Here is a 25,297-nt window from a genome sequence, read left to right as displayed (position 1 = left end):
TTAGTGTGTCCATCAATAGTTTTCTTACCAAGTTTCATCTTCCTGAAGAGTTCTCTTCCTGAGCTTCTGTCTTCCTCTCATTTGGGCTGATGGCTCTCTAGTTCTGCAGGGTAGCTCTTGTGTTGGAGCTTTCCATCACCCCAAAGTTGGGATGCCTTTTCCTCTGCTTTTGACTTTAATTCCCTTTTTCCTGTTTTTACCTCTAGATTAATGGAAGGATAAGCTGTCATCTAGAAAATCATTCCAGAAAGTAAACCATTATCTTGATTTTCTTTTATAGCCTACTTTCCTTTAATATATTTTTTCAACAGTGTTCCTTACAAAGGACAGAGTAAGCAAAAAAAAATTTTTTTTGGTACCATGGATTGAACTCAGGACCTTGTGCTTGTGAGGCAGGTGGCAGCACCACTGAGCTAAATCCCCGGGCCCTCCTCTGTTAACATTTTTCCTTCCCGTTGAAAGTCTGTAAGAGCTTCCTTTTGAATTTAAAACTTTTTCCTTTTAAATAATGTCCCTTGGTGAGTCCATTTTTCTATGCACACAGTGGGTCATTGCATCTGGAAATACATGTTAATTTCTGGAAAATTTTTTTTTGCAGTTTCTTTTACTATTCCCTTTGCTCTATTTTTTCTGTTCCAATTCTCTAAAATGCCTGTTATTTGGATATTGGGCCTCCTGGGTGTATAGTCATGTACTACACTACGTTTTGGTCAGTGACAGATTGCATATATGACAGTGGTCCCATAAAATTTTGCTGATGCTGAAAAATTCCTTTGGTCCCATGATTTAGCCATCAAAACATTGTAGCACAATGCATTACTCATGTATGTGTAGTGATATTTCTAAACCCACTATATCGACAGACCTCTAAAAGTACAGCACATACAATTATGTAAAGTACATAATCATGTATAGGTGAAAATTCCTTATGATGAGTGTTATCATTATGTATATATAAAATGTAACAAATGTTTTGCCTCCAAAAAATTAGAGAAAAATAATAAATATAAAAATAAAAAAATAAACTACGCTGATAGTTTATGTACTTATTATGGTATGCTTTTGTGATTTCAGACTCTTATTTTAAACAAATCTTACTATAAAACAGTATGCTGCATTATGCCAACAACAGCCAAATACATTTCATGCTTACTATTTGAGGTGCAGGAAGCATCAGGAGGCCACATTGAGTTAATGACCTATTCTATCTAGGTTTGTGCAGGTACGCTCTATTCTATTTGCACAATGACAAAATCACCCAGTTTTCAGAATGCATGTCATTGAGCAGTGCATGACTGTGCTAGTTTTTTTTAATATGTGTATGTGGTACCGGGGATCCAACTCAGGACCTTATGCTTGTGAGGCAGATGCAGTGCCACTGAGCTAAATCCCTGGCCTGACTGTGCTAGTTTTTTAGGACCACCATGACAAAATACCACAGACTGGGAGGCTTAAACAACAGGACTTAGTTTCTTACACTTTTAGGGCTAGACATTCAAGACCAAGGCGTTGGCCAGTTTGGCTTCTCCTGAGGCCTGTTTTGCATGTGGCTGTCTTCTTACCTGGTCCTCACCTGGTCTGTGCTCTGTGCCCTCTCACCCCTAGTGTCTCTTTCTGTGTCCAAATGAGTTGGACTGTGTAGGGCTCACCGACCCCCCCATCTCCAGTATAGTCACATTCCGAAGTACTGGGATTTAGGGCTTCACCATGTGAATGGGGGGTGACACAGTTCAGTCCATAAACCTTAGACTTGTCTTATTTGATTCTCTTTCCATCTTTTGGTACTTTGGTTCTATTTTTTTGAGGCATTTCTTCAACTTTAATTTTCTAACTCTATTAACTGATACATTTTAAAGTACTAAATTCTTTTTGTTTTTATAATATTACTTAACTAAAAAGTATCCCCCCCCCTTTTTAAAGAGATGCAATATAGTCTTCACTCAATAAGAACATAGCACTTGGGTTCTTTCCCCTAATTTTTCTGCTTACATAACTTGTTTCCCACAAGTTGCTATTTTCCATTTATTTATGTGACTACTATAGTTGGAATGTGTCCCTAAATATTCATGTTTGGAAGCTTAATTCCCAATGCAAACATTTTGAGAGTTGGGCCCTTTTGGGAGGTGTTCAGGTCTAGAGGGCTTTGCCCTCACGAATGAATATATGCCACTATGAAAAGAGCTTACAGAAGTAAAACACAAAAAGAAGACCCTCTCACATGCTAGTGCCTTGGTCTTAGACTTCCTCACCACCAGAACTGTGAGAAGTAAACTTGTAAAATTATCTACTCTCCTGTATTGTCACAGCAGCAAGAAATAGACTAAAATAGTCACCATCTTTGATATTAATTGCTCTACTAATTGTTAGTAGAACATTTAAAAGCTGATGAGAAGCTCTGTACTCATGGATGAGTCTTGTCCATAAGCTTCACTGTAGAGCGCTAATGCTCAACTTTTGCTGTATATTAAAATCACTTGTGGCCAGGCATGGTGGTGCACACCTGTAATCCCAGTACTTGGGAGAACTGCCGTGACTTTGAGGCCAACCTGGGCTACCCAGTGAGTTCAGGACTAGCCTGGGCTACATAGTAAGAACCTGTCTCAAAAAAACCCAAATAAAATAAGATAAAATAAAATAAAATAATTTGGGAAACTTTAAAAATAAAAATGCTCTGGCCCTATGCCAGACCAACTAAATCAGCTTCTCTGGAAGCAGAGTCCAGGCAATGAAAAATTCAAAACTTCCCACATGATTTTAATGCACAGTGAAGGTTGATAATCATTAGTACAAAGTAACTTAGCTGGACCCAGTTGGAAGTCCCAGTGGGAACGCTTTTTGTTTTCTCTTACTCTTGCCAAATTCCCCAGAGAAGATTCTTTAAGTCTTTATACCTCCAGGTTATTAGCTTGGTTGGCCGGGTTCTGGGAACTTAACATAGCAGAGGCTGGGGTGGGGTGGGCAGTATAAGATGTCTTTATAGTGTTTCAGTAGCATATTAGGTGGAAGGTGACCTAAATGTGTATGTTCTATGTGCCATCTCAAATTGCAAATTACATAAACTTTACACGTCTTAAAAATACTTTATTATATTCTACCTTGTACATCTTTCTGTATTGCAGGAGAGTTGGTGAATGAAAAAAAATGACAATGGCTTAAAAAAGCAGATGGAATAGAAAGGAGTGAAGCACCATTCCTACTGGTAGAGGGGACATTAATTTTCTTAGGTGTTGTTTCTTAGAGAATGGCCCAACAAACACCCATTCTAGAATTACCTGGCACTTACTAAAATGTAGCCAGGCTTCTCCCTAGGTCCGAATTATAAAGTCTGCGGTTGAGACCTGGATCCTTTTAATAATTATGTCCCCTAGCTCTGCCTCTAGGCCTCAAGCACAAGCTCAGCTGAAAGACCCCTATAAAGCAGAACCTCAACTCTACATCCAGAGCCTTCAATTATGTTTTGCCTATTTCTGTCAAGAAACATTTATTTTTACTACTTGGAAGTCCAATTCTTCCATGGATTTGAAACTAAGCCTTTTCTTGCTTCCTATGATTGAGCTGCCCCACCTCCCAAAACCTTTACACTGGGAATCAAGTTTAAAAATATGAATCTTGGGGAACACATAGCTATGACATAAATAAATGGCAAACAGCAACTTGCAGGAAATAAGAGATCATATAGGCAGAAGAAAACTTATCAGAAAGAACCCAAGTACAATAAACTTTAGCTTATTTTCATCCATATCAAACATGTCTTTGTACCTTTTCTAGCAGGTCCGAGCTCCTGAGAACTCAGTCAAGAGCAGATGCTAGTGGTGCTATGCTCAGACACAAGGACAGCCTGACAGAGGTGCGTTGGTAGTCACAGTATCATCAATGACATGAATCCATCCATCATCTCTCAGTTACTTCTGCTCACCATAGCTGCACTGGGGATTAAATTTCCAATACACAAACTTTGGAGGACACATTCAAACTATAGCAAATGGCGCTGAGAAGTGGGACTTAACGAGAGGTAATGAGGCCAGGAGGGCCAAATTAGTGAGTTAGTGCTGCTATTGGGAGAGTGGGCTCATTATAAAAAGTTAAATCCAGCCCCCTTCTCTTCTCTTTGCCATGGGATGATGTAGCAAGAAGGCCCTCACTAGTTGCCAGCACTAGAGCTTGGACTTTCAGACTCCAGAAGCATAAATAATTTCTGTTCTTTATAAATTACCAGTCTCAGGTATTTTGTTACAGCAAAGCAAATGGACTAAAACAGTATGCAGTCTGTGTTTAATGACACCCTTATATTCTTTCCTCTTAATAAAATTTTGGTTGTTAATGTATGCAAAAAAGGTGGGAAATTTTTATTGATTAGTAAAGTGGATTTTCTAAAATATGCTGGGTTGAGAATAGTATGGGTAAAACTGAAGACATGAAAATAGAGAGCAGGAGCTCTGGCATGGCTGACTGATGATAGAGGCTAAACAAGTGCATTCATTTTAGGCAAGGGCAAGCCATTTTCCATCTAGAGAAATTGGAATAAAAATACTATAAAAAATATCATGGACACTTGTAATACTTCAATATGTTAAAAATTTCTTTCATATTAGTAGAGTCCAGGGAGGAAAGAAATGCCCCTGGAAAACAACTTCAGTGCTATATTATATTTAGGTCTTTACATAAGCTTCATTTATGTGCATCATCCAACCATCTAGCTAGTCTCTTATGTTTCTCTGAAATGTGCTGCCACATTTGAACTTATGACTCACTGAAATCCATTTTTAAAATTTCAATAATTAACCTCCTCATTCTTAGTCAATATAGTCTCCTCCTGGTGTATGCCCTTTTACTTTTTAGATGTTTCTATCAAGACAAAGACAAATTGAAAGACTATAAAAAGAATTACTTTGAACTGACTACTAGAACTGATGTGATAAAATTCAATTTCATTTTTACTCCATATATTTTCTGGGCTTTATTTTCACTTCTAATAAACATACACAGCTATTCATTAAACTTTTTCATTAGTCTATTTGATCTTTGGTATATGTAATGCTGGTTTTTGCATTGTTAAAGCATGTTTATCTACATTAGCATGCACATATGCTACTCCATTACCATTAAAAATGGTCAAACAGAGCAGTGCATGGTGGCGCATGACTGCAACTCAGGCAGCTGAGGCAAGATCACCACAAGTTTGAGGCCAGCCTGGGCTACCAAGTGAGACCCTGTCTCCAAAAAAAGGTCAAACTTGCTGATTATTTACAAACAACAAGTCTTTAGCACCTTTCAAAAGAAAATAACTGCAAAAGCTTTAATGACTAAGATGAAAATAATCGTGTTTAGGTCATTTGGAAAGACAAAAATAACACTTTAAGGACAAAATCTATGTTTTCAACCCAGCAAATCTTTAAAAAGTACAGTTAACCTATAAAAATTTCCCACCCTTTTAAGGGCTACTTATAGTTTTTGGTATATTTTTCCTAATTTTTTATCATATATTTTCTCTTAAAACAAGGAATGGAATATTTGAATATATAAAAATTAAAAGTATGTGTTAATTGGTAATGTCTGTATAGTTTTCAGGGAATAAAAAAGTAATATCAATATTTTTATCCTCTTAGGTAATATATTCAAAAGAAGTCAGGAAAAAGGAGTAATATGTGGAAAGTTCACCTAACACAAGATAATTTGTAGAAATTAAGTTAAAATACAGTATTTAAAGTGCATGTCATATATTTTAGGATGTCAGTTCCAGTTTCTAAAGTTAAATAATCATTATATTTCCATTTCTTGAATATACATACTCTAGCCCTTTTGAAATGTATACAATGCTGACAAAAATAGTTCTGCATTATAGTTCTGCTGAACAGGGAGTAAAATACAGTTACACACAGTTATATATGGAAAAGCTAGCACTTCAACAAATTGAACAGAACAGATAAATGAGGTAGAGTCAATACCATGGTCAAAGGCTCTGCGATCCAGAGCAACCCGGAGCCTCTTGGCATAAGGGTGTGTGGTAGAGGGAGTAAAAAAATAATGGAAGCTTGAAAAAGAATGTCTCTTTTAGAAAATGAATTCTCACTCACATGAAAAGATCAGAAAATATTTCTTCCTATTACCAGAAGATGCAGGATTTATGGAGAGGAGGATTAAGTGAATAAGTTCACTGATAGAAGAGAACAAAGGTTTATCGTATTAGACAACACACACTGCTTGTTTTATGCTACAGAGATACTTTGGAAACTTGGAACAAAACCACTCATGTTGATAACAGATGATGGATTATTCCTTGTCCTTAAGGTTTCTCTGAAATACACTAAGAATGACAATATTTTGATGCATATAGATCTAGTATTGTTTTAGGTTATATAGGTGGCTTTGCTTGGGCTGGTACAAAATAACACAGACTGGATGGCTTAAACGACAGAAACTTCTTTTCTCCCCAGTCTGGAGGCTGGAAGTCTGAGATAACAGCGCCACACTCAGGTTCTCATGAGGGAATTCTCAGCTTGTGGATGGCTGCCTTCTTGCTGTGTACTCCCACAGGATAGAGCAGCTCTATGGTATCTCTACCTTTAAGTACACTAATCTATCATATCAAAGCTCCTCTCATATAACCTCATTTACCTTAAATTCCTTCCTAAGGGCCCCATCTCCAATACACATTGGAGGTTAAAGCTACAAAATGTGTAGTTAGGAATGTTTATGATTGTCTTAATTTTCTAAATGAAGCATGTGACAAGATTCTGTTTGGAATGGTAGGAAGGAGGGGAATGAGAGGAAGGCAGGAGTGTTAAGGAGAATCTGAAAGCAGTGTCATGAAATTCCTAGAGAAAAGCAGTAACACTGCTGGGCCCACTGGAGTCAATCTATTTGTATCAGTTTCTCCAGCTGGTAATGTTGAAAGAGAAGAGGCAAAGTGGTATTTGAGCTCAACCAGGAATGGGGTTCAGGCAAGTGAGAACAGAGGAAAGAACAATATTGTTGAAGGTTTTTACAGGAGAATGACTACAACATCAGAGCAAGATGAAACACAGAGAGGGGTGGTTTTAGTTATCTGCTGCTGCCCAGTCAGTCATTTCAAAAGTTTAGCTTAAAAAAAATATTTTACAGGCTGGAGATTTAGCTCAGTGGTGTTGCTGCCTGCCTCTCAAGCGCAAGGTCCCGAGTTTGATCCCCGGTAGGCCACCCCCCCCAAAATTTTTACTTTGCTCATAATTTTGTCTTTAAGGGATTTGAAGAGCTCAGCTATGTGTTTCTGCTGCATTTGGTGTCATCGAGAGCAGCTGAGTCCTTTTTCAAATACTTTATTGAGATTATCACATACTATAAAATTTATCATTTAAAGGTATACAATTCAGCAATTTAAAAATATATTCACAAATAGGAAGAAAAGGGGCAAAGGGGAAGGAAGTGGGAGGGCTAGGGGAAAGGATAGAAGGGAATGGGATTAATAGGAGAAAATGGAAAAACAGGAACAAAATCTTTGTAAATAGGGAGGAATGGAGGGGTTGAAGAGAGGGCTGGGCAAGGGTGAAAAATAAGAACCAAGAGAGATTATATAAAGGTGCAAATTTCCAATGATGAATGTCATTATGTTGTATACCTAAAATGTACCAATGATTAGAATGAATAATTGATAATGCAAAATAGGAAGAAAAGGTCTAAAGGGGTAGGGGTAGTGGGAGGGGCAGGGGAAAGGAAAAATGCTGAGAAATGGAAAAAATGGAAATAAAGTCTTTGTAAATAGGGAAGGGAGGGCTAGGAATGGGGAAAAAATAAGAACCAAGATGCATTATGTAAGGGTACAATTCCCAATGAGAAATGTAATTGTGTTGTATACCTAAAATGTACCAATAAAAGAATTTAACAACAAACAAACAAAAATATTCACAGAGTTGTGCAGCCATCACTGCTTACTGCCAGAACATTTTCTTCAGCTTCAAAGCAGCACCATACTCATCAATCACTTCTCATCTTCCTCTTACCCCAGACTTGGCAACTACTTTTGTTTCTAATGAATTTGGCTGTTTTGAGCTTTTATATAAATGAAGTATGTGGCCTTTCACATCTAGGTTCTTTCATGATGTTTTCCAGATTCATCCTTGTTAAAGTATGAATTTATTTGGAGGGCCAAATACATACTTCATTGTATGGATGTCATACTGTTTACTGATTCATCAGTTGATGGGCACTTGGGTTATTTCATCTTTTGGATACTAAGAATAATCCTGCTATAAAATTTGTGTACAAGCTTTTGTGCAGACACAAGTTTGCATTTCTCTAGGGTGTATTACCTAGGGGTGGAGTTGCTGGGTCATATGGCAACTCTGTATTTAATTATTTGAGCAAGCAGCTGGGTCTTGAGGATTTCTTCCTAACACAGTGTCTTTACTCATGTCTGATGTCTTTCTTTAGAACCTCTACATATAACATGGGATTTTTCAGTATGATTTCCAGGTAATCACAGAACTTGACAGTAAGTATTCCAAAGAGGAAGTGGAAACTTCCAGGTCACTTAAGGGCCAAGTTTGGAATTGGCAGTCACTTTATATTCTCCAGGTCAAATCACTTATGAAGCCATGCGGGAACAGAAATAACTCCACCTCTTAATAAAGGTGCAAGGTCACACAACATATAGAACAGCATATACATAAATTCTTTCAAAAAAATTTACAATCTAGTCAGAGGTAATATAGATAACATTATAGAAAATGTAACAGATGGTGCTATAGTGCTATAGAAGTACTGCAGGGCACAGAGGAAACAATTTTGACTAGAAAATCAGGATAATATTCTACCAGTATTTAAGTATAATTCTGACAGACTGGTTCAGTTTAGAGAATAAAACAAGCTGTAAGCAGAGGGACAGACATGTCTGGATCTTTGGGAAATACTAAGAAATCCAGTGTGGATAGAACACAGGATAAACATAATCATAGGGGATGACAGATACAATGGTAACAAATTTGGCTTTATTTTACAGGTACCAGAGAGTAATTTGAGATATCTGAGCTACAAAAGTTAAACAGTAGGTAGCTGATAAGAGTTAGATCTGTAGTTTAGATAAAAAGCTGACAGCAGAATCTAGATTAATGTAGATGGGGAATACTAAAAACAGGCAAGATTATTTAACAGATTCCTATAGTAGTCCAAATAAGAAATAAACTAGGCCAGGATCTGCATATATAACTTACAGGCTAACTGGGTTAGGCTGAGAACATCCTCAATCGATTATACAAAATTAAAGAAAATACCTTTTACTTAGATTTATTACGTTTAACAAAATACAGCCAGGTATATAAATTACTACTGAAAAATCTAACTTTAAACAAATACAAAATTAGTATGATGTATAGTGCTAAAAACTGAGTTGAAACATGTAATTGTGACTGAAGGTAACTGTCTTTTCATTTTACTACTTAAGTAACAGCAAAATGCAACATGAGAATACTTAAATTGTTCCTCTCCATGGTCACTTTATAAATATTCCTCTAATCTTTTTATAATTAGCTGACATGCTAACAAATAATATCATGTAATTTTATTCACTGGAAGAAACTGAAATATGCCAAAAATAATTGCTATATATTTACAAAATAACTGTATTATTTGCTATTCAGAGTTAACTAATGTTTATTGAGCACCTCCTATTTCCCAGGTTCAAAAAGATGTTTGCTACCCTATAGAATTTCCATCTTTTAAGATACATAATAGTACTTTTCATTTAACAGATGAGAAAATTAAGAATCAGATGGATAGGAACTTGCTTAACACAACAGGCAGTAACATTTTATTGACTGCCAATTTTGGGGGAACACATATCATCTATTTTTCACATTTGTATTGTTACCACAAAGTCTTTGCTTTTACAATTATTTTTCTTAAATTCATGCAGATATCAACAGTATTTATATCAATATAATCAAACCTTCTCTGAGAATAACTTTTGTGTTCCTCAAGGTCATCACCACTTATAATTTCTTGCTCATAAATTTTAGTAAAATACTTGTGAGAATTTGTAATATTTATTTTGGATTTATAAAATGACAGGCATATACTTTAAAGGCTATATCTATAAAGAAATAGATATAAACTATGATTTCTAAAATATATTTATATGTATTTAAAATGAATCTCATTAAAATTGTTGGTTTATAAATATTTTATAAATAAATATATTACGAAACTTAAATAGCTATGTATTATGATGGTCAGCTATATATAAAGTACTGAAATATATATTCTTTCAAGTTTAAAGTGCCAAAGAGTGGAATTCAAGTGAAATAAAATTATACCAGTATTTTGCTACATATTATAGGTACATAATTGTAAGCCAAAAGTTAAAGCAATATAGAATTAAATAAATATTGAGGATAATCTAAATACTATCCCACTTCTATTTTGTAATTATGTTATCTTATAGAAAATCTGTTCTACTATGCTGAATGTGATCAACATGTATGACAAACATGTATTAACAAAGAAGTTTTTAAAAAAGGAAAAAAAAAAGAAATTGTTCTAATTAAGGTTTCTTAATAGAAAGGACATAAAGCTGGGTGTGGTGGTGTATGTCTGTAATCTCAGCACTTGGGAAGCTGAGGCAGGAGCACTGTTGCTAAGAGCATGAAGTCAGCCTGGGCTACATAGTGAGTTCAAGGTCAGCCTTGACTACCTAGTAAGATCCTGCCTCAAAAAAACAAAAGGGGAAAGAAATCTTGTAAATGCTCTTACTTTACAGATTAAGGACTGAGATTCAATCAGATTAAGTAAATTGTTTAAGTCATATACCAGTGGTAGAAGCAAGGACTGATAATATTCTGGGCTGTTTCAACCATATCTTTGTTCTTTCATCTTACAAATCCTATTATTTATTCACTAATATAGTATTTTAACTTTAATTTGGGAAATTATCAAGTAATAAAACTATTTTTCATTTCAGTTCAACAACTTTCCAATTTTCCTGTTACTAATGTGCATTTTCAGAATATCATGATATTAGAGCATATTTATAGCTTCAATAAGGTGAGAACTTTATTTTTAGAGGGAAAAGTGCCCCCCCCAAATCATAGCTTTAAAATCTTTTTATATCATAGTGACTTCATATGTTGTGAAATAGTTTTTTATAATTTTGACCCTTTCTTCAGACAGCCAGTTTTCCTGTTTTAGCTGGCTTATAAGTGCTTCCAAAGACTTCAACCTTCCTAGAGTTTTTTGTTCCTGTACCTCAAGGAGAGTTATCTTTGAATGTAGCTTAGAGACTTTTTGCCATAAATGTTCCTTATTTATGTCTTGTCTGCAGTAAGAATGATCAATTTGCAAAACTTCTGCCCCATGATCTACATCCTTGTATAAGGAGTCTTCAATATCTATCTCTTCCATTTCCATGGTTTCTTTTTGGGTTGGTACAAAAGAATTAACAACAGGTTTTGAATTTTCTGTGGGTACAAAAATGGCAATAAAAGACTCTTTGTTTGTGTTTAATTCTTCAACTGCTTGATTGATTGTGCTGAATAAGAATGGATTTTCCTGAGAATTAATTTCCATGGAATTATTTTTAAGGTTTGGCTTAACAAGATGATTGGCAGTTATTTCAAGCACTTCCTGGGTTTCCAAACACTGTTGAATACCTTCTGAATTTGAAGTTGTCAAAGTAATAGTTGTAGAATTTTGATTCTCTAAAGATGTGTGAACACCACCTCTACCTAAATTTTGGTTGACTGATGTTTTCAAGGTAGATTCTGGTCTTTTGGTATCATGTTTAATTAGATTAAGAGTTAATATGTTATTTTGCATACTTGCTGTTTTTGGAGCTGGTGGATTCACTATGGCATATGAATCAGGTAATTCTGCATGTTCAGTGAGCACATCTGTGTTAACTGAATTTTTTTTTGCCTCATCTGATATAAATGATTTTTCGGACTTGGGTTTTCGACATACTTTGTTCTCATCTTCCAATTTCTTCTTCTGAGATTTTTTTCTGGAAAGGTCCTTTCCCTAGAAAATAATATTTTCAAATTCTAAAAAAGACACACTTATCAGCTTATTCTCTTTTTAGTATGGACTGTTCAATTATAATTCTGAGCAGTGTATTGGCCAAGCAAATTTAGTTAAAAAAGTGTTCTAAGCATGTAACAACTTAAATATATCTTAATGTTCTAAAAAAACACGCAGCTCATCAATATGACAAAACTTCAGATCATTCAAATGACCAGTTAAAAAAATCTTAACTCTTTATAACTCAATAATGAATAAAGTGCTATCTTCTGATTCTTTTTGTTTTTTTTTTTGTTTTTTGGTACCAGGGATCGAACTTGGGTCCTTGCGCTTGCAAGGCAAGCGATGGAACCACTGAGCTAAATCCCCGGCCCTCTTCTGATTCTCTTAAACTATGTTTCACAACATTTGAAATTTTATAAAAATTACCACTTTAAATAAAAACACACAATGGTGTTCCTTATTCTAAAATGTTTTCCCAAGTTACCTTGCCCTCTCACTCTCTCTACCTCATCACCTGGCACCTTGTAATCTGCCCTTTCAATGTACCACCCTGTTTAACCTAACCCTCCTCCCCCAACTCCAATACCTGACAGTCTTCAGGCAAAGAAAATATTGTTGGAATTGCAGTTTGTTTTAAATAACGAATACCCCATCTGATGTCAAGAGAATCAGGAGTAAAATGGTCACTACACAGGAACTGGTATTTACTGGGAACCCAAGAATCCCGTTTCATATTCTTTAACCACTTTTCAAGTCTTTCTTTGTCATGTAGAGGAAATCTGAAATTAAAAAAAAAAAAGAAAATCTTTACTATGCTTTTTATAATTTTACCATATGCCAGACCTATATATATAGGTGTTCTATTTGTCAAGTATTGGAAAAGGAAAGCAGCTGTTCCGATCAAATAAGAGCATCTTCATGACAACTACCCCATCACCTCTGAAGAAGACTAAGATATGATACTTAGCCAATGCTTTTGTCTGAAACCAGCTTGTAAAATATAATTCAGCATCTTTCAAGTAAAATATATATTCCTGTGAAGTATAAAATCCATTCTTTTTTAGGGTTCATGTTCCACTTCTATTCTGTTGTACAACAAACAGGAAGGAGGAAGCAGAAGTAGAAAAGAGTTCGTATAAATTACAGATTCTCATTCAAACGTATTTCATACTAATTACACAAGTCAAATGGTTTACTGTTTAAATTTTAGGCAGCATTAAACTTTAGGCTATTTGTATTAATGTTTTTAATACAAGGAGACATTAATTCAAACAAATGGTTTAACTGAATAAAATGAATACTGTCAAAAAACTACTAAGATTACATTCTCTTTACTGGCATCAGTTTCAATTCTACCTACATGTAACTTAGTCTAGTATTTCTTGACTTCTGTAAACAACAGACTAGGAACTCTGAAGCAAGAAAAGAAATAAACATGTTAAAAAGAATTGACTCATGTTTTATAAGAAACAAATCAAATATAAAAGACAAAGGGAAGATAGCTCTCATTGTATTTTGTTCCTATGCTGGATTTAAAGATGGCTCTAGCATACTGCAATGTAGTATTGTAAATAAAGGTAAAATTGGAGTATAGGCATAATTCAGTAGAAAAATTTCTTACCATTGAAATACGTTTGAATTAAAGTGTACTAAACACTAATTGACAGTGATATTTCCTTTGACGATTTTCCAAAGAACACAGCTGAACATATATATTACATAATAATTTCCTATGTTTAGGAGGAGTACTGAGCCACATATAAAAACATTAAAATGAAGTGCACCTGTTTCTTTTTACTTTTTGTGGCTAGTAGAAAATTTAAAATTACTCACGTGGCTTGTGTTTTATTTCTGTTGTACAACACTATTTCCTATCAAGTCCCTCATACAAACTTTAGCTGTTATACATTCCCTCCCATTTCAAACTTTTAGTTTACACTTGTAGTAAGTAGTATGTTTTTTCTCCTAAATTTTGTTAAGTTTATAAGATTGTGGGGAAAAGAGTCTGGGTGTTTTATAAGAAATAATTTTTAACACTGATACCCTTATGTGGGAAAAATTAGATGACCCATCTTTGGATGTTCTCATCAAAAAAACAATATTTATGTTTTGAAAATATTTTAACCTTGCAAATAAATAACTTAGGTTTCAGTATGACAAGAATAACCAGCAAAGGCATTTAAAAACAAAAAGAATTAAGTTCAGTCTTTTCGTAGATCTAAAATGAGAATATGCCTTTAACAATAATGCTTTTTAATATAAATTCATGCATAAGAATACCACTTGCAATTTCTATTTTACCTATATGCTAAGTTATCATGCTATAAAAAATTGCATTCCATGAGTATCCTTATTGGTAAATACATTATATTATTTTCTCATCAGATAAATCTTTATTTTATTTTATTTTACTTTTTTCAGATAAATCTTTTAAGAAATCATTTGGGATATATTTCTTGAATAAGTTAGTAGCTTTATAGAGATTCAATCTGATAACTGGTAATGATGCAATTTCTCCAAAATGCCCAAGATAATCACAGTATAATGGGACACTATTTGCATATTATTTACATAATTACTAAATTCATGTACATTTATGTACTAGTGCTTGCTACAATTTTAGCATGAAGAAATTCAGCTCAAGTTCTGTGCTATTAGAGGGAAAAAAAAAACCCCTGTATTTTTATTTTGTGAGTTACATAGGTAATTAAAAATTCATAAAAATAAACACTTAAAATTTATATTTCAAGAAAAAACCTTTATGATTTATTTTTATAATTAATTTGCATTATTATGTTTTCCTCCTTAAATACGGAACTCTGAGGTCCACAAAGATTAATCAAAAATATTTTTACTCTGGGATTATGATCTGCCAATCTAAGGCCAAATATATGTGAGAATTAGTTCAACATCATCTTTTTTGCTACAAACCATCTCAGAACTACAACCATTAATGTAATAGCATATACCTACCTATTCCCTATTTCCTCTTCTCAGTATCTTGTGACAGGGATTCAAGGAGATATTGCCATGTAGTGTGAATTAGGGTTATAAGGTTTTTTTCTGTTATGTGGGATAATGGAAAGCAGCTGAATTATTAGTGAATGACAGCTTCAGGTCTAACGTAAAATTGAATTCGTAACACAAATGGATAAAATTTGAAGAAAGTTAAATACAACCAGTTTAGCTCTAAATGGAATTATTTTTAAAATCAAGAGACAAGGAAATGGCAGATTTTAAATCTGTTTATTTTCACAAGGTTTTTATATATGTAAGCACGTACCTCCTGCCAGTACTGCTTTACCTCTTCACACAGTAAGCGTGAATTAAGTTCTACTAATATCTCCACTTTACATATGAGAGCTATGAGGCACTGAGAGCCTACGTATTTTGCAGAAGGTCATTCAGAAACAAAGTAATGGAACAGGATTTGAAGTGAGTAGGTGTAGGCTTGGAGCCCGGCCTCTTTAAGTCTTACACAACACTGCTTCCCTGTTCTGCATAATTCTCCTATAATTTCACGGAAATATTTCGTGGTCCTAGTTATTCTGAATAACACCCTGTTTTTGTACTAATGAAGGGCATGCACACCTCTGAACAGAACGCAGGTGACAATTCCAGCTGTGACACAAAACTTTCAAGGTTTGTCGCTTATCCGATATGCCTGGCTTCGATTTGCTCAGGAGAAAAATGGGATTAAAGTATTCCTATGCGACCTAACTCAGAGCACGGAACTTCGGGTGCACCTTCCTAATTGGCAGGTTTGATAGAGGTTTACGCTCAATACTGGCTACTGTCATTCAATGACATGAGGTCAAGTGAGATGAGGCAAAGGCTCTGAAAATCACCGAGCACCGCGCAAAATATTAAGTCCTATATTAAAACCCACACAGGCCCTCATTGCTCGCCAGTAGCCCAGCGTCTGAAGAGCGATACTGAACCCAAGCGGTCGCATCCTCCCGCGCCGTGAACAGACACCTGGGAGCACAGGACTGATTTCCAGACCTGACAGGAGACACTCGGCCTGCGGGGGAAACCGACGCTTCTGCCCAGGGAACAACTTACGGGTAAAAGCTCAGCTTCCGGCCTTTATTGTTTCGTCCTCGGCGGTTTTTACAGCAAATCGCGGCGCAATAGCGGGGCATCACTCGGGTAAAGTCCCGGGACTCCCGGGCTAAAAGGAGTCGTCTCGCTGAGGCGGGGCCGCGAGTCCCTGCCCCTGAAGCCACCGCGCCTGCGCCGGGATCCCACCGAGGACAGTCGCCGGAACCAGCCACTGACTAACTTCCGCCTCCGCTGGCGTCAGCACCGCCCCTTTGGTGGTGGGGCCAGAAGTGACGCAAGAGCAGAGCGGCGACAACAGTTTTCCACGTGCGCGTAGGGCGCCAAGGTCAGGTGGGAGGCGGGAGCCAATGGGAAAGCGTTTCGTGTAGATCACCTCCTGAGGCGGTGGCTCCAGCAGCCAGACACCCGCCTGTGGGGTGCGGGCTGTGGAGGGACGAGGTCACCTCGGCGGTGGCGGGAGCGCTAGGTCGTCGTGGAAGCCGCAGCAGGACGCGCGACAGCCCGCAGAGGCTGGGAGGCCGGGGTGAGGAGCCAGGCCCTGGCAAACGAAGGGAGCCGGCCATCAGCCGCGCCGGGACCGGTGGCGGGGAGTGGGGTTCGGGGCGTCCCTGGGCCGGGCTGTGTCTGTGGGCCGACTGGGCGTCGGTGCCCGTCGCGGTCGCCGCAAAGGCTTCCGGCCGCAGGCGCTTGACGCCGGGCCCAGAGGTGGCGGAGCCGCGGGATAGTGCGTTTGGGCTTGGGACCAGGCCTCGGTGCTGTGCGGCTTCTCCAGGTCTGGGCTCGGGCTGGCTCGGGGCGGCTCGGGCGTCGGCCTGGACCCACGGCCGGGCGCTTTCTGGCGCGGGTCTCACGGGGCCGCGCGGCCCCCGGGAAAGGGGCCCAGGCCGCCGCCCCGCAGGTCCCTGGTGCAGGTGGGAAGCCAGCTTCTTTGGGAAGTTAGCCTGCTAAAAACGGTCCTTCACCCCGGAACCGGGGGAGTAGCGTTTATTGCGCCAGGAGGGCGCCTGTCAGTTGTAGACCTGCCCTTTGCTAGGAAGCAACCTGCAGGGCTGCGGCTTCGCTTCCCTGGACGCGCTCCGCCTGTGTGTGTGACCCTTAGACCAGCAGGTTGCACTTGACCCTTGGTACCCGCAGCTCAGAGTAACTCTGGGAAAGGAAAAACAGCGATCCACCTGCTAATTACTCTCCGAAAATCCCACAGGAGGGGAAGGCAGTTTCCCCAAATCCTAGTGCCTTTTCGTCAGCCTGTGTCATCATAAGTTACTGACTCCTGTGGTTGCAGTATTCAAAAACAACAGGATCGCCTCGTTCGAATTGCAGTTCATTAAGCAGGTATTGGCAAGACTAAGTGGAATTCTAAGTTAAAACTTAGTGACTTAAAGGTAAATATTTTAAGTACGGTACTGAGAAGTTTGAAAATAAGAATCGAACGTCTCTAAAGTACAAAGTATTTATTTTTCTGTCCGTCTTGATAGAAATCAAAAATTTTTTTGAGTCAGGGTCTCACTATGTGGGAGAGGCTGATCTTGAACCTCGTAGCCCATGTTGACCTTGAACTCTGATCCTCCTGCCCCAGTCTCCCAAGTGCTGGGATTACAGACGTGCCACCACACCCAGCTTAAATTCTATTAATTGTGAATTTTAAGCCGAACTTATTTATTCATACTTCTTTGTTAAACATTTCAGGTCTTACATTTATGCAGTTTTTATAACTCCCAAATTGTGTTAACTTTCTTAAGAGCAAGCAGGATTTAGCCAAATTAAGAAATGTCTTTCATGGCTTTGCTACTAATTACTTTGGACAAATACACAGAAGACACAAAATTTTCAGTAACTGGTTTTCGACAGATATTGAAGACTCCATCATAAGCACAGTTGAAAAAAAAAGAATCCAAATGATATTTTGAGTGTAATATTCTTTTTTTTTGTTTTTTAAATATTTCTTTCAAGAATTCATATTCTGTACCTGAGCATGGCAGTGCACATCTGTAATACCGGCACTCAGGAGTCTGAGGCAGGAGAATTGTGGGGAGTTCAAGGCCAGCCTGGACTACAAAGTGAGACTCTTTTGTCTCTAAAACCAAAAAAAAGAAAAATCGCTGAGGGTAATATATTTAGCTTTGCAGAGAAAAAAAATGCATTACTTTAGTAGCCCAAGATGTCTAAATTAGAAATCTTCCTTCTCTGAGAAAGCGCCAATTCAGTTTTAATTTCAGCAGTTAAACCAGATTCCAGTTGGAAAAGCTTAATTACAAGTGCCAAATGCTAACACTGATGATACAGTAGAATATTTACAAAATATATGCTTAACATTTTATTACTGTGGGTTTTTTCTTTTGTTTTGCTTTTTGAGATAGGTTCTCCCTGTGTAGTTCAGGCTGACCTTGAACTTAACTGTGTAGCCCAGGCTGGCCTCCGTGAGGTGATCCCCGTGCCTCACCCTCACCAGTGCTGGATTACAGTTGTGTGCAACCTTGCCTGGCTGTTACTGGGTTTGTTTGTTTTTATTTCTTGGTACCGGGGATCGAACTTGGGACCTTGTGCTTGTGGGGCAGGTGCCGGAACCACTGAGCTACATCCCCAGGGTGTTACTGTTTTTTTTAACCTCATATCCTTAAGGTTTATTAGGTTTCTTTTAAAAGAAAAACGTCTTAAGATTAACTCCATATGTAAACTTTTTTCTTTTCTTTCTTTTTTTTAGGGTGTTAGAAATGGCTACTCCTCAGTCAGTCTTCATCTTTGCAATCTGCATTTTAATGATAACAGAATTAATTCTGGCCTCCAAAAGCTACTATGATATCTTAGGTGTGCCCAAATCAGCGTCAGAGCGCCAAATCAAGAAGGCCTTTCACAAATTGGCCATGAAGTATCACCCTGACAAAAACAAGAGCCCCGACGCTGAAGCAAAATTCAGAGAGATTGCAGAAGGTAAATAAATGACTTTCTGAGATCTCATGAGTATTACTAGTCAGGAGACTGTCTGGTTTTATGGATAATGGGAAGGTGGGGATTTTATAGTGATACTCTGAAGTTATTTTCTTGTTTTTTGAAGGAATGAACAGATCTGAAAATGTTGAAAATATATGATTTCATTCTGTTATTAATGAAATAACTTGTTTCAATGTAAAAAGGAATTTACTCAAAATTTTTACCAATTTTGAAACTTACTAAGTAGATTAAATATAAAAAAATGAAAATAGATTCTAAAATTACTTATTCGTTACATATTTCAAACCACAAATATGCCTTAAAGGGAAAGTATGAAACACATTCAGACTTAAAACTACTACTGTAGTTCTAAAATGAATTGCACCTACTGAACATAATTAGTGGTAGGTGGTGGTAATTGACAAGGGAGTTGGAATTAAACATTTACTTCAACTAGCAAGGAAGGGGAAAATCTTAATTCCCTTTAATTGATTATACAGTGTTTGACCATTTAGTTCTTTAATACAGGTAATAGTTTCACATAAATATTATGAAGGTTAAAGAACCTTCATAATATTTATGTAATTATTGTTTGCATATTTGTGATAATGGTCACATTCATTTAACATACACTTATTGGGTGTTTACTAGAGGTATCATTGTGCTAACTACTGGTAATACAGCAGTGAATAAGATGAAGTCCCTGCCTTGTTTTAGAACTTTGTAGTGTTTTCCTTTTACTTACATGAAATCATTCCCTAAAATACAGAATTGAATGAAGTCAAGTGTTTTAAGAGGTTTGAATATATGTAATTTTGAATACTTTTCTTTTAGTTACTAAAATATTTTTATTTCTTTCAGCATATGAAACACTCTCAGACGCTAGTAGGCGAAAAGAATATGATACACTTGGACACAGTGCTTTCACTAATGGTAAAGGACAAAGAGGCAGTGGAAGTCCTTTTGAGCAGTCCTTTAATTTCAATTTTGACAACTTATTTAAAGACTTTAGTTTTTTTGGTCAAAACCAAAACTCTCGATCTAAGAAGCATTTTGAAAATCACTTCCAGACACGCCAAGATGGTTCTAGTAGACAGAGGCATCATTTCCAGGAGTTTTCTTTTGGAGGTGGATTGTTTGATGACATGTTTGAAGATATGGAGAAAATGTTTTCTTATAGTGGCTTTGACACCACCAATCGGCACACGGTACAGACTGAAAATAGATTTCATGGATCTAGCAAGCACTGCAGGACTGTCACTCAGCGAAGAGGAAATATGGTCACTACATACACTGACTGTTCAGGACAATAGTTCTTTTTCTGTTCTTATTAAACCCACCTGGTTGACTCTTTCTTAGTATCTTTGATGGAAAAGTTTTCTCTGAAATATTTTGACAAGTGCATGACTTTACTCAGAAATTTGATATTACTATTATTATACATTTAAATTTTTTTTGACAAATTCACCAACATACAACTAGTGAGTTAGACAAAAATCTATTAATTTTCTTGATTAGGAAAGGTCCTTTAAAAAAAGATACAACTGCTGGATCACCCCCCCCCCCCACCATGTGCCCTTAGGCTCCCCAGTGTGGCCAGTTTCATTACCACCACCACCAAAAAAAAAGATTGAGTTTGCTTGATACATAGATTAAACTTTGTTTGAATTTGAATGAGTTTTGCAGTGAAATCTTTGATAATTTAAAATTGCATGCTCTAGTATCTGTGACTTGGCTTGTAATTGAGTCAGCAAGGAGAGCATTCAGTGGTTAATTGACACTGAAAGCTTTAGAAAGGATAATTTGTTATTTACCACAGAACCTTGTCTTGCCACAGAATTGGGTACAGGAAATGATGGTATTGCTCTTCGGCCAATTAAGCTGAAAAAAAAAACCTTACAAAACATTGCCAAGAGATTATTAGGTGTTTAGTCCCTGGCTAATGATTGACTTTATAGGGTTGAAATCATAGCTACTTAACACATCTTTTCACATTAGTGTCTTAGTTGTTGGCACTCGAGGTATTGAATTTATGTGGGTTTATGTGTGTATGTGTAATTCCTCCTCTTTGCATTTATCTTTAGAGATTGACTAATACCTCATTCTGTTTGTAAAACCAGCCAGTAATTTTTGTGCAGCCTTATGATGTGCAATATTTTTAAATCCTAAGAAATGTGTGCTTTTGTTTTCAGATAAAACTTCTTTAGTTCTGCACTTTCCACATTATACTCCATATGAGTATTAATCCTTTGGATGCATATTAAGACTAGTGATGTCTCATACAACATTGTGTGTGAATGGGAGAAATATAAGTATTTACAAGCTGATAGTCTCTGTTGTCATTTTGTCAAAATTTTATTATGCAGATCTGGAGACATAGAGGATATATATGTAATAGGTCATATGCTGATTGTAAGCTGTATTTCTTAACTTTTTTCTAATTTGATAGAATTTTGCTTTACTGTCATTTGGTAATTTCTGTTGCTGTCTTATATTCCTCCTTTCACAAATTTTGGTAGCTCGAAGACTTTATTAACTACATTTCCAAGGCAAGGATTCTGTCACCATTTCTTTCCTATTTAGGTCTGGTTGGGAAAACAGAGACTTTCCATAAAGCTGTAATCCTTAATCAATTTTAATTTGAAAAAATTTTTGTACTTTTTTAGTGTTGAAGATTGAACCCAGGATCTCATGCATGCTAGACAAATGCTACTGAATTATATCCCCAGCCTTTAATTTGAGAATTGTTAATACAATGAATTTATTACATTTATGTATCTTATTCCTGAAACTTACACTCTACTGCTTTTGTTTGATAATTAAAGAAGGCTGTAGGCTTTGTTTGGGGCTAAGGATATGTTTAATCTAGCCCATTAAACAAGAAATGAAAGATGATTCTCTCACAAGGGTCTCATTTTTAAATCAAGATTATCTTTAACACATTCCTGCTGGCTTGAAACACTGTGGCATGGATATGTGCATGACTGTCCCATCAAGTGGTACAAGCTGCTGGATGGGACAGTAGTGCATGTATGGTTGTTGTGAATATGTTAAGGATATATTACTTTCATATTAGCATGTGTCTTCCTTTTTTCCAAGGCCTGATTTATCTTCCTGTTTCCCCTGAATCATATAAATTTAAGATACGATTAAATAACAAGAAACAGACTTAAGTAATCTTAAGGGTGTATGTGTGAGTAGTTTGGCATGTAAGCTGTTGGAAATTAATAATCAACATATGTTTTCCGAGTAATTTATTTGTACAGACTGAATTTACAAAGAGAAAGTGGGGAACCTACATTTGAAGAAATGACCAATAAAATAGCTGACCTATACCTTCCACACAAATGAAGTCTATTAAAGTCTTTTTCCCCTTCTGAGTAAAGTAGAAATTTCATATCAGGACTTGTCTTCAACTAGATTGTATTTTCCTTGAGTTAAACGCTATCAGCATGTGGTAGGTCCATTGGTTTTTTTTTTTTTTAGCAAAATAGATGTCAAAATGACCTTGACAAGACAGTTTCTAGCTGGTGGTGGGGGTGTGCCTGATTAGAGCAGGTTTAAAACAGGGTGATAGCAAAATAAAGTGCTCTTAGTGACATTACTTTGTGGAAAATTTATACTGAAAACATTTGTGGCTGGGCCTGGTGGTGCACCCCTGTAATCCCAGCACTTGGGAGGCTGAGGCAGGAGCATCACTGAGTTTCAGGGCATCCTGGGCTAGTGAGTTCAAGACTGGCTTATAGTGAGACCTTATAGTGAGACCCTTCTCAAAAAACAACAAACTGCACATTTGTAGACAAAATTTTTAGCACAGACATTTTACTAGAGTTTTAGTTATGATTTCATCAGAGGTAACAGTTGGTTCTTCAGAATGGTGTGCTATAGGATGTTCATATGCTGTGGAAAAAAATGTTCAAGTAAATTTGAAACCTATGGTAATATTTGAACCTTGTTAAAGATACCATGTTTCTTTATAGTTGAGTATATGGTCTGAATTTTTACATCCCTCCAAAGGTCGTATATTGAGATTACTCCCAAGGTGATGCCATTATGGCCTGTGGGAGGTGATCAGGTCATAGGCCAAGCCTTTGAGTGGAATTGGTGCCTTCATAAGAGGCCAGAGAGACCACTGGCCGTTTCCATGCAGTGAGGTTAGAGTGAAAAGACAGCTGTCTCTGAACCAGGAAGCTGGCCCAGCAAATCTGCTCAGGCCATCATCTGGAACCTGTCAGCCTCCAGAACTGTGAGGAATAAAATTATTTTTATATAAGCCACCCAGATCATGGTATTTTGTATCAATCTGAACATACTTAAGACAATAAGCTTCTTAGTGCTTTCAATATGCTAATTTACATTGTGATTATCTGGTAGAGTACCAGTGTTGTTTGCCAAACTTAGCGGGCTGTGGAACCATTTTTGCCAAAGTACCCCTAACAATATCCAAGTGTGCCACAGTGAAAGTCAACAAATACTAGACTAACACAGTGAAAATTCATGTCATTAGGAGTATTTGGATCTACTTAAAACAAGGATGATAATACATATTATGCTGATACTTGTCCCACTAGCTATGGACAAGTTGAGGTTGGAAAAAATAATCCTATCAGAGCCCACTGTGGTTTTCTTGAGCCTGTAGTATTTCATCAACATGCTTTTCTTTTGATTATTGTTTTAGCTGCTTGAATAACCTAGCCTTGTTTCTTCAGGACTCATACCTATAATGATCCTGAGCAAGCAAAATTATGAGAGTATAATTTTTTTATGAGAGTACAATTTAAAAACTCCTTTATTCTCCCAAGAAAAAAGATATTAAAATGTTACTAAATTGTATTTCAAAAATAAGAGAGTATTTATGAGCAGAAGTCAAATTATTAGGTTAAAGCCCAAATCATTTTGACAGGCTAGTAATCATTTTGCACTTTAGACCAGCATTAGTAGTTAGTGGTGTCGGACAGGTTCTGAGAGTTGACTAATGACTCAGCTATTTCTCTTTGGAGACAGAACTAATGCTTACTCATATGCACCTATTTTTGGTGGAAATTTCTCCTGGCTATGTCTACAAAATAATGGGGTGAATGGGAATAGATAAAAATACTTAAGAGTCTTTCTAGAATTAAAAGTTTTTACTTTGCATATGTAAAAATAAGTATTGGTCTTATTTCTGATGTAAACTTTTATAATAGTTTTTGGTACCAGTGAAATGATGAGATAGATGGTCTCCTGTTGTAGGGGTCTGGCACATCTGTCACGTGTAGGGGTTAGTGCAAATGTGTGGTCAGGGTCCATGCAGCAGTCAAGATAGGGAAGATGTTGCTATACTTGATGGTTTTATGGTCTTATCTCCTTCATGTAACATTTTGTCCTGTGTTTTATCTGCTTGAAGACAGCACTGCCTTTGTCAGGAGAAGCCAGCACCACCTGCATCTTCTGCGCGTCTCCTGGGAGCTGTGGTTTTAACTGTAGCTTGGAATTAAACAACATATTCATTAACCAGGCCGGGGACATAGTTCAGTGGTGCTGTGTCTGTCTTGCAAGCAAAAGTCCTGAGTTCAATCCCCAGTACTGAAAAAAAAAAATTGTAGTCCATATTCATTAACCATTTCATGACTAAAGCCTGACACATATCTTTTATGAAAAGTAAAAAGTGTTTAAATTACAATGTGTAAGAAAGGGTACAGCATGGGAACAAGAGTATATACCCTGCTGAAAATGAAATAAAGTTAGAAAGAAATTAAGTGAACTTGAGACACTTTAAATTTTCTTTTTTTCCAGAAAAAATTTCTTTCATGCACCTAATTACTCACCATGAAGCTACTTGCATTATCATACTATAAATGTTTTGGAATCAGTGGATCTAATTACTGAATTTACAATGAGTCAGTCTACATTATAAATGTTTTCCAACCTATAAACAAAGTGCAAATGATTCGGTTATGCTGTTAGAATAATTTTATAAAACATACCTGACATTTTGGGAAATGGAAAGAAAGGAAATGGAAAGGTAAGGTGGAAATGTTAGTGTATTCTATCATTTTGTTTTAAGAGACATGAGAAGGATTTATTAGTGGTATAGATATAGGACGTGTAAAAGCAGAGTGTGAGTTCTTGGAGAAATGGGGCATGATACAGATGGGAACTGAGGATCTTTTGTGTGTTTGGGGTAGAGGGAGTCTGGAATTTGTTTTACTTATTTGTTTTGATTTTTTAGACTTGCTACGTAGTTCAGGCTGGCCTCACTATGTAGTTTAGGGTGGCCTTGAAGTCTTGGTGATCCTCCTGCCTCAGCCTCCTGAGTGATGGGATTACAGGCCTG

General features: G+C 36.8%; 2 protein-coding genes across 4 annotated transcripts; one reads left to right on the top strand and one right to left on the bottom strand.

Annotated features, from left to right (window-relative positions):
* Positions 1 to 7,279: 7,279 nt before the first annotated feature.
* Positions 7,280 to 16,272, bottom strand: Thap5 (THAP domain containing 5). 2 transcript variants are annotated; one of them, XM_004839635.3, is made up of 3 exons: positions 16,054 to 16,272; positions 12,575 to 12,767; positions 7,280 to 11,985 (listed from the first exon to the last, which is right to left on the bottom strand). In XM_004839635.3, the coding sequence occupies exons 1-3, from the start codon at positions 16,131 to 16,133 to the stop codon at positions 11,074 to 11,076; spliced, it is 1,185 nt and encodes a 394-aa protein (XP_004839692.1). In that variant the 5' UTR covers positions 16,134 to 16,272; the 3' UTR covers positions 7,280 to 11,073. The 2 variants fall into 2 exon arrangements, with proteins under 2 accessions (XP_004839692.1, XP_012925721.2); XM_013070267.3 differs by lacking the exon at positions 16,054 to 16,272 and having other exon boundaries at positions 12,637 to 12,767.
* Positions 16,273 to 16,388: 116 nt separating this feature from the next.
* Dnajb9 (DnaJ heat shock protein family (Hsp40) member B9) lies at positions 16,389 to 21,876 on the top strand. 2 transcript variants are annotated; one of them, XM_013070304.3, is made up of 4 exons: positions 16,418 to 16,576; positions 17,255 to 17,385; positions 18,755 to 18,981; positions 19,843 to 21,876. In XM_013070304.3, exons 3-4 carry the CDS (start codon positions 18,765 to 18,767, stop codon positions 20,292 to 20,294), a joined length of 669 nt encoding a protein of 222 aa, XP_012925758.1. In that variant the 5' UTR covers positions 16,418 to 16,576; positions 17,255 to 17,385; positions 18,755 to 18,764; the 3' UTR covers positions 20,295 to 21,876. The 2 variants fall into 2 exon arrangements, with proteins under 2 accessions (XP_004839691.1, XP_012925758.1); XM_004839634.4 differs by lacking the exon at positions 17,255 to 17,385 and having other exon boundaries at positions 16,389 to 16,576.
* The last annotated feature ends 3,421 nt before the right edge of the window (positions 21,877 to 25,297 follow it).

The sequence above is a fragment of the Heterocephalus glaber genome, unplaced genomic scaffold, assembly GCF_053883595.1.
Source record: "Heterocephalus glaber isolate CG9 unplaced genomic scaffold, H.glaber_assembly_v1.0 deba00000676, whole genome shotgun sequence".
Classification (NCBI taxonomy): Eukaryota; Metazoa; Chordata; class Mammalia; order Rodentia; family Bathyergidae; genus Heterocephalus; species Heterocephalus glaber.
Note: the sequence above shows the minus strand (reverse complement) of the source record. Positions and strands in the feature narration are given on the sequence as shown.

Coding starts and splice junctions, on each gene's coding strand:
- Thap5 (XM_004839635.3), bottom strand. CDS start 16,133: ATGCCCCGCTATTGCGCCGCGATTTGCTGTAAAAACCGCCGAGGACGA. Junction 12,768..16,053: donor CGGAAGCTGAGCTTTTACCC/GTAAGTTGTTCC, acceptor TTTTAATTTCAG/ATTTCCTCTACATGACAAAG. Junction 11,986..12,574: donor CTTTGCCTGAAGACTGTCAG/GTATTGGAGTTG, acceptor ATTATTTTCTAG/GGAAAGGACCTTTCCAGAAA.
- Dnajb9 (XM_004839634.4), top strand. CDS start 18,765: ATGGCTACTCCTCAGTCAGTCTTCATCTTTGCAATCTGCATTTTAATG. Junction 18,982..19,842: donor ATTCAGAGAGATTGCAGAAG/GTAAATAAATGA, acceptor TATTTCTTTCAG/CATATGAAACACTCTCAGAC.